At 43.6% G+C, this 12,339-nt stretch overlaps 1 protein-coding gene across 1 annotated transcript; it reads left to right on the forward strand.

Annotated features, from left to right (window-relative positions):
• The first annotated feature begins 2,787 nt into the window (after positions 1-2,787).
• On the forward strand, positions 2,788-10,023 carry LOC311119014 (CD82 antigen-like). Its single transcript, XM_084193769.1, has 4 exons — positions 2,788-3,111; positions 4,492-4,668; positions 5,467-5,550; positions 8,066-10,023. The coding sequence occupies exons 1-4, from the start codon at positions 3,025-3,027 to the stop codon at positions 8,141-8,143; spliced, it is 426 nt and encodes a 141-aa protein (XP_084049895.1). The 5' UTR covers positions 2,788-3,024; the 3' UTR covers positions 8,144-10,023.
• Positions 10,024-12,339: the final 2,316 nt, after the last annotated feature.

The following is a 12,339-nucleotide window of genomic DNA, read 5'->3' on the forward strand; positions in this document are numbered from 1 at the left end:
TGTCAGAATAATATTAGAGAGAATTATTTATTTCAGCTTTTATTTATTTCATCACATTCCCAGTGGGTCAGAAGTTTACATACACTCAATTAGTATTTGGTAGCATTGCCTTTAAATTGTTTAACTTGGGTCAAATGTTTCGGGTAGCCTTCCACAAGCTTCCCACAATAAGTTGGGTGAATTTTGGCCCATTCCTCCTGACAGAGCTGGTGTAACTGAGTCATGTTTGTAGGCCTCCTTGCTCGCACACGCTTTTGCAGTTCTGCCCACACATTTTCAATAGGATTGAGGTCAGGGCTTTGTGATGGCCACTCCAATACCTTGACTTTGTTGTCCTTAAGCCATTTTGCCACAACTTTGGAAGATTGCTTGGGGTCATTGTCCATTTGGAAGACCATTTGCGACCAAGCTTTAACTTCCTGACTGATGTCTTGAGATGTTACTTCAATATATCCACATAATTTTCCTTCCTCCTTCCCCATCTATTTTGTGAAGTGCACCAGTCCCTCCTGCAGCAAGCCACCCCCACAGCATGATGGTGTTCTTCGGCTTGCAAGCAACCCCCTTTTTCCTCCAAATACAACAATGGTCATTATGGCCAAACAGTTCTATTTTTGTTTCATCAGACCAGAGGACATTTCTCCATGTGCAGTTGCAAACCGTAGTGTGGCTTTTTTATGGCGGTTTTGTAGCAGTGGCTTCTTCCCTGCTGAGCGGCCTTTCAGGTTATGTCGATATAGGACTAGTGTTACTGTGGATATAGATACTTTTGTACCTGTTTCCTCCAGCATCTTCACAAGGTCATTTGCTGTTGTTCTGGGATTAATTTGCACTTTTCGCACCAAAGTAGCGTCTCGACGGCTGCGTGGTCCCATGGTGTTTATACTTGCATACTATTGTTTGTACAGATGAACGTGGTACCTTCAGGCGTTTGGAAATTGCTCCCAATGATGAACCAGACTTGTGGAGGTCTACAATGTTTTTTCTGAGGTCTTGGCTTATTTATTTTGATTTTCCCATGATGTCAAGCAAAGAGGCACAGAGTTTGAAGGTAGGTCTTGAAATACATCCACAGGTACACCTCCAATTGACTCAAATTATGTCGATTAGCCTATCAGAAGCTTCCAAAGCCATGACATCATTTTCTGGAATTTTCCAAGCTGTTTAAAGGCACAGTCAACTTAGTGTATGTAAACTTCTGACCCACTGGAATTGTGATACAGTGAATTGTAAGTGAAATAATCTGTCTGTAAATAATAATAATAATAATAATTAGTCATTTAGCAGACGCTCTTATCCAGAGCGACTTACAGGAGCAATTAGGGTTAAGTGCCTTGCTCAAGGGCACATCGACAGATTTTTCACCTAGTCGGCTCGGGGATTAGAACCAGCGACCTTTCGGTTTCTGGCACAACGCTCTTAACCACTAAGCTACCTGCCGCCCTGTAAACAATTGTTGGAAAAATTACTTGTGTCATGCACAAAGTAGATGTCCTAACCGACTTGCCAAAACTATAGTTTGTTAACAAGAAATTTGTGGAGTGGTTGAAAAATGAGTTTTAATGACTCCAACCTAAGTGTATGTAAACTTCCGCCTTCAACTGTAAGTATTCAGACCCTTTACTCAGTACTTTGTTGAAGCACCTTTGGCAGCGATTACAGCCTCGAGTATTCTTGGGTGTGATGTTACAAGCTTGGCACGCCTGTATTTGGGGAGTTTCTCCCATTCTTCTCTGCAGATCCTCTCAAGCTCTGTCAGGTTGGATGGGGAGCGTTGCTACACAGCTATTTTCAGATCTCTCCGGAAATGTTTGATCGGGTTCAAGTCCGGGCTCTGGCTGGGCCACTCAAGGACATTCAGAGACTTGTCCCGAAGCCACTCCTGCGTTGTCTTGGCTGTGTGCTTAGGGTCGTTGTCCTGTTGGAAGGTGAACCTTCGCCCCAGTCTGAGGTCCTGAGCGCTCGGGAGCAGGTTTTCATCAAGGATCTCTATGTACTTTGCTACATTCATCTTTGCCTCGATCCTGACTAGTCTCCCAGTCCCTGCCGCTGAACAACATCCCCACAGCATGATGCTGCCACCACCATGCTTCACCGTAGGGATGGTGCCAGGTTTAAGAATGATGGAGGCCACTGTGTTCTTGGGGACCTTCAATGCTGCAGAAATGTTTTGGTACCCTTCCCCAGATCTGTGCCTCAAAACAATCCTGTCTCGGAGCTCTACGGACAATTCCTTCGACCTCTTGCCTTGGTTTTTGCTCTAATAAATGTGCAAAAATTTATAAAAACCTGTTTTCACTTTGTCATTATTAATATTATCGGGTATTGTGTGTAGATTGATTGAGAACCCCCCCGCCCCAATTTTATCAATTTCAGAAAATGGCTGTAACATAACAAAATGTGGAAAAAGTCAAGGGGTCTGAATACTTTCCGAATGCACTGTAGTGCACTACTTTTGACTGGAGCTCTATGTGCCCTTGTCAACAGTAGTGCACTATAAAGGGAATAGGGTGCCATTTGGGACAAAGCCTCCGTGCACTTTATTTACCCGATTCAACAGAGAAGGAATGGAGAGGGGTCAGAGTGGAGTTGGAACCATATTTACCCGATTCAACAGAGAAGGAATGGAGAGGGGTCAGAGAGTGGAGTTGGAACCATATTTACCCGATTCAACAGAGAAGGAATGGAGAGGGGTCAGAGCGCATATTTACCCGATTCAACAGAGAAGGAATGGAGAGGGGTCAGAGCGGAGTTGGAAACATAAGATCTGCACATTACAAAACGATGCTAGTTTTGAATGATCAGGGACATTTTTCTCAAGGAATTTATTCTGATTTATTAAACTGATTCTCTCTCTAGTTCTGGGCATTGTGTTAGTGTTTTCTCTCCAGGCATTGTGTTTGTGTTGGAAACTTTAGTTTAGAAACCAACACTGTCTGACTCTCTGGCTGACTGACTGGCTGATTGACTCTGGCTGACTTGACTGGTTTCCCCCTTCTCTCTCTGTCTCAGCTAAATAATGAGATGTCCAACATCATGACCCAGATCCTGAAAAACTACACTGGCAAGAACAGCACCACCGAGCAGGCCTGGGACTACATACAGAGGACGGTGAGTGGAGAGCACAGATCTAGGATCAGGTTATATCTTCCCTTTAACTAAATAATAATAATAATAATAATAATAATAATAACTCTAACCTGAACCATTAGAGTGGAGAACACTAGCTGACCTTAGATCACTGTCTACAACTTCAATCCTACTCTGAGTAGAGCCAATGTGAAAGTGACGCCTAGAGGTCAGAATACAGAAATTTAACAAGATTGAAAGAGTCGATTAGGGGGTCCGGGGGCATGACGCCCATAAATAAAATAAAAATGTGAACTAAGGGGAAAGGGTGTTATTTTTTACTTGCAACGGAGGTCAATTTCGAACCAGTTCAAAAGTCAACACACCAGTCGACTAATAGGGATTTAACGGTTCAAAAAGAATGTACCTGTAGTTTTATGGTGAACTGGCAAGTGGTGTAAACCCTGCTAAGACAATTCATAAAATACAGTGGATCTTTGACCAATAATTTGCATAGGTTTGGCAATTACCTGAAGTGAAACGAACCAGTGTGATCTTAGTAGTCGAGTAGCTTGGTATAAGGTTCTCTGTACAGAAATTAGACTTGGTATAAGGTTCTCTGTACAGAAATTAGACTTGTGTCATTTGTTTGGCACCATTCCTGGGTGTTAACTCCACGTTTTGAAGCAGTCGTAAAAACATCTAAATGGATTGTTTCAGTGGAGCCAAACCATAGCTGTTAGAAATGGATTGACAGGAAGGCCTTCCGCCAAGCTCTTAAAGCTCCATCTGTCTGGAAAAGTGATTTCAAACAAAGGAAGTGGAGAATACTTTTCCTCTCAGCTCCTCGTCAACCCCTTCAGCAGCTGGGACATTTCTTTGTCCTAGTTCATTGTAAAGCAATACTTACGGTATAGGGTTGCTAGGCAGCGTTAATTTATCTGAAAACATCTGAACAGTTTCTACTTGGGTTTCTCCTCCTTTCATTATCTTTCATTCTCTTTCTGTACCCTTTTACTCATCATTGTTTTATCACCTTTATCTCTCTCTCTCTCTCTCTGTCTCTGTCTCTCTCTCTGTCTCTCTGTCTCTCTCTCTGTCTCTGTCGCGCTCTCTCTCTGTCTCTGTCGCGCTCTCTCTCTGTCTCTGTCGCGCTCTCTCTCTGTCTCTGTCGCGCTCTCTCTGTCTCTCTCGCGCTCTCTCTCTCGCGCTCTCTCTCTCTCTCTGTCTCTCTCTCTCTCTCTGTCTCTCCTTCCCTCCCTCCATCCCCCTCTCTCTCCTTCCCTCCCTCCATCCCCCTCTCTCTCCTTCCCTCCTTCCATCCCCCTCTCTCTGTCTGTCTGTCTCTCTCTCTCTCTTGCTCTCTCTCTCCTTCCACCCCCCTCTCTCTCCTTCCCTCCCTCCACCCCCCTCCCTCTCTAGATGGAGTGTTGTGGATGGAGTGGTGGTATGGACTGGCAGGGTAATGATGTCATGGTGAACAGTTCCCAGCTGTTGTTTCCATGTTCCTGCCAGAACGCGTCGCTGGTTGTGGGTAATTCCTCCTCCGACAGCGGCTTCTGTGAGGCACAGTCAGCTGACTGGCCCGTCTACCAAAGGGTAAGAACACTCGATTGATTGGTTGATTGATTGGTTGATTGATTAAGAGAAGAACACTCCTACAAAGAGGCTGCTCATAGTACTTGTGCTACACATGTGTCAGTACTCCACGTAAGTCGGTGTCAACTTCAAATGGCATTGAAATATGGTCACAGTGTTTGACTCCATCATTGAGTTACTTGCAACATGAACACCACTCAACACCACCATCACCTGTAACTATATTGGGCTGTGTTTTAATATACATCTCTCTCTCTGTCTCTCTCTCTCTCTGTCTCTCTCTCTGTCTCTCTCTCTCACTCTCTGTCTCTCACTCTCTGTCTCTCACTCTCTGTCTCTCACTCTCTGTCTCTCTCTCTCTCTGTCTCTCTCTCTGTCTCTCTCTCTGTCTCTCTCTCTGTCTCTCTCTCTCTCTCTCTCTCTCTCTCTCTCTCTCTCTGTCTCTCTCTCTCTCTGTCTCTCTCTCTGTCTCTCTCTCTCTCTCTCTCTCACTCTCTGTCTCTCTCTCTCTCTGTCTCTCTCTCTCTCTCTCTCTCTGTCTCTCTCTCTCTCTCTCTCTCTGTCTCTCTCTCTGTCTCTCTCTCTGTCTCTCTCTCTCTGTCTCTCTCTCTCTCTGTCTCTCTCTCTGTCTCTCTCTCTGTCTCTCTCTCTGTCTCTCTCTCTCTCTCTCTCTCTCTCTCTCTCTCTCTCACTCTCTGTCTCTCTCTCTCTCTGTCTCTCTCTCTGTCTCTCTCTCTCGCTCTCTCTCTGTGTCTCTGTGTCTCTCTCTCTCTCTCTCTCTCTCTCTCTGTCCCTCAGGGCTGTAACTCCAGTGTAGAGAGCTGGCTGTTTGCCAATGCTGGAGTGATCCTGGGGGTCTGCCTGGGTGTGGCTGTCATTGAGGTAAAGAACAACACATACATTCTATAGGACCAGAACAACACATACATTATATAGGACCAGAACAACACATACATTCTATAGGACCAGAACAACACATACATTATATAGGACCAGAACAACATATACATTCTATAGGACCAGAACAACACATACATTCTATAGGACCAGAACAACATATACATTCTATAGGACCAGAACAACATATACATTCTATAGGACCAGAACAACATATACATTCTATAGGACCAGAACAACACATACATTCTATAGGACCAGAACAACATATACATTCTATAGGACCAGAACAACATATACATTCTATAGGACCAGAACAACATATACATTCTATAGGACCAGAACAACATATACAGTGGGGGAAAAAAGTATTTAGTCAGCCACCAATTGTGCAAGTTCTCCCACTTAAAAAGATGAGAGAGGCCTGTAATTTTCATCATAGGTACACGTCAACTATGACAGACAAAATGAGAAAAAAAAATCCAGAAAATCACATTGTAGGATTTTTTATGAATTTATTTGCAAATTATGGTGGAAAATAAGTATTTGGTCAATAACAAAAGTTTCTCAATACTTTGTTATATACCCTTTGTTGTCAATGACACAGGTCAAACGTTTTCTGTAAGTCTTCACAAGGTTTTCACACACTGTTGCTGGTATTTTGGCCCATTCCTCCATGCAGATATCCTCTAGAGCAGTGATGTTTTGGGGCTGTCGCTGGGCAACACAGACTTTCAACTCCCTCCAAAGATTTTCTATGGGGTTGAGATCTGGAGACTGGCTAGGCCACTCCAAGACCTTGAAATGCTTCTTACAAAGCCACTCCTTCGTTGCCCGGGCGGTGTGTTTGGGATCATTGTCATGCTGAAAGACCCAGCCACGTTTCATCTTCAATGCCCTTGCTGATGGAAGGAGGTTTTCACTCAAAATCTCACGATACATGGCCCCATTCATTCTTTCCTTTACACGGATCAGTCGTCCTGGTCCCTTTGCAGAAAAACAGCCCCAAAGCATGATGTTTCCACCCCCATGCTTCACAGTAGGTATGGTGTTCTTTGGATGCAACTCAGCATTCTTTGTCCTCCAAACACGACGAGTTGAGTTTTTACCAAAAAGTTCTATTTTGGTTTCATCTGACCATATGACATTCTCCCAATCCTCTTCTGGATCATCCAAATGCACTCTAGCAAACTTCAGACGGCCCTGGACATGTACTGGCTTAAGCAGGGGGACACGTCTGGCACTGCAGGATTTTTTGTCCCTGGCGGCGTAGTGTGTTACTGATGGTAGGCTTTGTTACTTTGGTCCCAGCTCTCTGCAGGTCATTCACTAGGTCCCCCCATGTGGTTCTGGAATTTTTGCTCACCGTTCTTGTGATCATTTTGACCCCACGGGGTGAGATCTTGCGTGGAGCCCCAGATCGAGGGAGATTATCAGTGGTCTTGTATGTCTTCCATTTCCTAATAATTGCTCCCACAGTTGATTTCTTCAAACCAAGCTGCTTACCTATTGCAGATACAGTCTTCCCAGCCTGGTGCAGGTCTACAATTTCGTTTCTGGTGTCCTTTGACAGCTCTTTGGTCTTGGCCATAGTGGAGTTTGGAGTGTGACTGTTTGAGGTTGTGAACAGGTGTCTTTTATACTGATAACAAGTTAAAACAGGTGCCATTAATACAGGTAACGAGTGGAGGACAGAGGAGCCTCTTAAAGAAGAAGTTACAGGTCTGTGAGAGCCAGAAATCTTGCTTGTTTGTAGGTGACCAAATACTTATTTTCCACCATAATTTGCAAATAAATTCATTAAAAATCCTACAATGTGATTTTCTGGGAAAAAATGTCTCAATGTGTCTGTCATAGTTGACGTGTACCTATGATGAAAATGACAGGCCTCTCTCATCTTTTTAAGTGGGAGAACTTGCACAATTGGTGGCTGACTAAATACTTTTTTTCCCCACTGTACATTCTATATGACCAGAACAACACATACATTCTATAGGACCAGAACAACATATACATTCTATATGACCAGAACAACACATACATTCTATAAGACCAGAACAACATATACATTCTATAGGACAATGTGTTTCATCTTAATCCAATACAATCAAAAGCAGGGATTTGAGAGCTTCTGAAAGCAAGGGCTTTTTTTTCTCCCTGAATCATGTCTGTCAGGCAGGTCTCTCAGCCAGACAGATGTTTATCATATCTGTCAGGCAGGTCTCTCAGCCAGACAGATGTTTATCATATCTGTCAGGCAGGTCTCTCAGCCAGACAGATGTTTATCATAAGAGGAATAACTGCCTGTCAGAAACAGCTTCTGACCTCTTGACTTAATCCACGTCACTTCCAAGCCAGCAGCTCTTTTTTTTTTTGGAGTGTATGTAAACGCTTCATGCTACAGGAGCATACATTGATCACAGCTATTGAGAGAACCCTCCTGAAAGGCTTTAGATGTAGTGATGCTGTTAACCTGACCTCTGACCTCTGTGTTCTACAGCTCCTGGGTATGATCCTGTCCATTGGGCTGTGTAGGAGCATACACACTGAGGAATACACCAAAGTGCCAAAGTACTGAAGATGATGACGGGGATGCTATGACACACACACACACACACACACACACACACACACACACACACACACACACATACACATACACATATGTTCTCTCTCTCTCCCTTTATTTGGAGAAATGCGTTCGGTGCAAATGTTTTATTTTCTTTCATTTTTGTTTAATTTGTTTAGTTTTTGTTTGTATTATTTGGAGGCACTTGTGTCCTTTCTGTCAGTCCAGTTTCCATTGGAGGCACTTTAGGAAGTGTAGTTATGGATTAGAGAGGAAGACGGGTCACAGCGACAACAGAAAAGAGAGATGTGGAGAAAAGTAGGACAGGAAGGGTGAAGAGAGGACAGAGAAGATGAGGATGTAGAGAGAGATGGAGGGTAGTCTTCCACCTTCGGCAGATACAGTCTATCACCTCCCTGACTTCTGACTAGATCCATTTTAGCATCAGGAGTCAATAATGATCGGCATTGTTTGTCAGCTCTCATAGGGCCCAATCCTAACTTCAGATATGCGTGGGTATTCAAAATGTACAATTTGAGATTTTCAATTGGAGAATTTCATTGGGAGATTTGGTTTGAAAAATGTGAGTTGCGTTCACAGATCTCAAGTTAGGTTTACACGCCCATTGTTGAGTTGACCTGACTAGAAGAAAAAGGTATTGGACAACTGGAAAATAAACGACATTATGTTGTTGTTTTCTGTACTTCAGTGTTTTGAGTTGTTATGCGTTTTTGTTTTGTTATAGTACCTTGTATATAATTTTAGTTCGGTATTTCGTGAGCCTCTGAATCCGCGTTTTTGTGAAGATGCGGTTTACTCCTTGTTTTTTAAAAGGTTTTTTTCATTGCAAGTTTTCTTTTTCATGTATTTCGTTTTTTTTTTGGTGCAGTTTAGATTTTTTTATTGATCATTTTGTTTAAAGTAATAGGAATAATGAGATACTAAAGAGGACCAAGATTCTGAAACTTTAAAGAAGGGTTCCCCAACTGGTGGCCAGCGGGGGATTTTCATTTATTATTATCTGGTCCAAAATATTCCCACGCATAATATGTGATTTGTGACCGTATACAAATCTAAGCAAGCTTTGAAATTATTATGTTTTAGTCAAATATTATATCTGTTTGGGCTTCTTGCTGTCAATTTGCAGTCTACAAATTATTTGTAATTATGTTCCGGCCCCCTGACCATCCTCTCAATGAAAATAATCGACCCTCGACTGAGTCTAGTTGATCCCTGCTTTAAAGTGTCTCCAAATAATCCTCCTCCCATATTGGCAAAGAAAGCCTTTGTTTACAATTGTCTTCTGATGACAAACAGAATACTTAGTTATGAATTTTATGTTGATTTAGTGTATCTTCCTGGTTGTGAGTTACTCTAAAGCTTTCCATCTTTTGTGATGACTGCTTTCACGTAAATACCTAATTTTCCTTCAGAAGACAAACATACAAGTTTAAGAAATGAACCATTTTGTTTTAACAATATTTTTTAAAATCAGGGATATGTAACCTTTTTTTCTGTGAGTGAAGAGCAAATTTAAACAATAGAAGCTGGGTTCTGTTTTTGTTTTTTTAAGAGGAAAAAAGTCTGTTATTTTGAGAAAAGATCCGTTTTGGACGAGTAATTCTTTGTACAGTAAATCATTTTGAATTAAATTCATGTATATTTTTTAACTTTGAAGGTTTTATTTCATATTTTGGCTTTTTATAATATCATATTTTTTTATTTTTTTTTGTCTGATTGATAAACCTTCCTTGACCTTGGAGTAATTTGTTAACCATATGACTATTAATTAAGAACTTCGTGAACTTCTGTCTGCTAGCTGGATCAGTTAAAGTATACTCACCCCATTGATTCTGTTTTATTTTGTCAATAAACATTGAATAGACTGACTTATGTGTGTCTGTCGATTTCAATGGCCAGACAGAAGGACCTAGCTGCTGCTGCACTGTCTCGTTGAAACACGTCATTGAAGAATCCTGTCCATAGTTCCCACCCCTACTGTTGACCAACCACCAACAAAGGGGTGTAGACTTCGGCTACCAATCTTCGACTTGCCTCCAGAAAAAAGTCTAGTTTTCCTCCATTTCTGCTCGGCTGCCCTGAGCGGCTGCCCTGAGCCCTGTTCTGTGAGCTCGCAATGAGTCATCAAGCCACGGAGCAGGAGGGGAGGACCGAGCCGGCCGGGAGGATAGGGGACATAGAGAGTCAAAGCATGCAGAAAGGGAGGAGAGGAGGGTTGAGGAGGCAGAATTAGGAGATTGGAGGGAGAAGGATTGAGCAGAGGGAAGAGATGATAGGATGGAAGAGGAGAGAGTAGCGGGAGAGAGAGAGCGAAGGTTGCGACGGCGCATTACCATCTGAGTAGGGACAGAGTGAGTAGTGTTGGAGGAGAGCGAGAGAGAAAAGGATACAAAGTAGTGGTCGGAGACATGGAGGGGAGTTGCAGTGAGATTAGTAGAAGAACAGCATCTAGTAAAGATGAGGTCAAGCGTATTGCCTGCCTTGTGAGTAGGGGGGGACGGTGAGAGGGTGAGGTCAAAAGAGGAGAGGAGTGGAAAGAAGGAGGCAGAGAGAAATGAGTCAAAGGTAGACGTAGGGAGGTTGAAATCCCCCAAAACTGTGAGGGGTGAGCCATCCTCAGGAAAGGAACTTATCACGGCGTCAAGCTCATTGATGAACTCTCCTAGGGAACCTGGAGGGCGATAAATGACAAGGATGTTAAGCTTGAATGGGCTAGTGACTGTGACAGCATGGAATTCAAATGAGGAGATAGACAGATGGGTCAGGGGAAAAAGAGAGAATGTCCATTTGGGAGAGATGAGGATTCCTGTGCCACCACCCCGCTGACCAGATGCTCTCGGGGTATGCGAGAACACATGGTCAGACGAGGAGAGAGCAGTAGGAGTAGCAGTGTTTTCAGTGGTAATCCATGTTTCCGTCAGCACCAAGAAGTCGAGGGACTGGAGGGTAGCATAGGCTGAGATGAACTCTGCCTTGTTGGCAGTAGAACGGTAGTTCCAGAGGCTGCCTGAGACCTGGAACTCCACGTGGGTGGTGCGTGCAGGGACCACCAGGTTAGAGGCAGCAGCCACGCGGTGTGAGGTGTTTGTATAGCCTGTGCGGAGAGGAGAGAACAGGGATAGACAGAGGCATAGTTGACAGGCTACAGAAAATGGCTACAATACTGCAAAGGAGATCGGAATGAAATGAACTAAACATCTGGAAAAGGAGAGAGCGGGGCCTCCCTCACTTATGTTTTACTGAAACACCCAAATATAACTCTCCCAACTTCCACCTCAGAAACGATAATTGTTGTAAACTACAGCGGTTCAATGTTTTCTAGGAATAGACTAACTTAGTTTATTCAGCTAGCTAACTTGGTACAGTATTCTTCCGTGAAAATCGTCCAGGGCACCTAGTCATATGATGCCACAGCCAACTAGCATGCCGGACTCCAACAACACGGTTTAGCACCAATACTCGGCCACAACAAACCACCAGTGTGTCAGCACGCCAAGCAGATCATTCGTGTCCGTGTCTAACGTTGTGGGTTAGTCCCGACAGTTAGTTAGCTAGAATAGTTAGCATACTAGCTAGCCATTGCTTTCAGACAACGAAGAAACCCCTCCTCCCACGGCACAAACACACAGAGAGAGCCAAGCTAACGTTAACTAGTCACCCATGTCCCGTATTCCCTTGAACGACTCTAGCTACCAGTATGTAAAAACAAAACACAAACGTAGGTTATAACTTACCCCTAGCAGCTACTGTTAGCTAGCCAAGTGCGTACGGCCCAGTACATCACTGGGGCCAAGCTTCCTGCCATCCAGGACCTCTATACCAGGCGGTGTCAGAGGAAGGCCCTAAAAATTGCCAAAGACTCCATCCACCCTAGTCATAGACTGTTCTCTCTGCTACCGCACGGCAAGCGGTACCGGAGCGCCAAGTCTAGGTCCAAAAGGGATGACCTTCTATCCCCCAAGCCATAAGACTCCTGAACAGCTAATCAAATGGCTACCCGGACTATTTTTACACTGCTGCTACTCTCTGTTTATTATCTATGCATAGTCACTTTACCTCTACCTACATGTACATATTACCTCAATTACCTCGACTAACCTGTGCCCCTGCACATTGACTCTGTACCGGTACCCCCTGTATATAGCCTCTCTACTGTTATTTCACATTGACTCTGTACCGGTACC

This window comes from Coregonus lavaretus (assembly GCF_964263955.1).
Source record: "Coregonus lavaretus genome assembly, contig: HAP1_SCAFFOLD_5291, whole genome shotgun sequence".
Lineage (NCBI taxonomy): Eukaryota > Metazoa > Chordata > Actinopteri > Salmoniformes > Salmonidae > Coregonus > Coregonus lavaretus.

What these genes read in the sequence shown, in the direction of transcription:
- LOC311119014 (XM_084193769.1), top strand. Translation starts at nt 3,025, where the DNA reads ATGTCCAACATCATGACCCAGATCCTGAAAAACTACACTGGCAAGAAC. An exon ending in ACTGGCCCGTCTACCAAAGG is followed by an intron (nt 4,669 to 5,466) that starts GTAAGAACACTC and finishes TCTGTCCCTCAG; the next exon opens with GGCTGTAACTCCAGTGTAGA. An exon ending in TGGGTGTGGCTGTCATTGAG is followed by an intron (nt 5,551 to 8,065) that starts GTAAAGAACAAC and finishes TGTGTTCTACAG; the next exon opens with CTCCTGGGTATGATCCTGTC.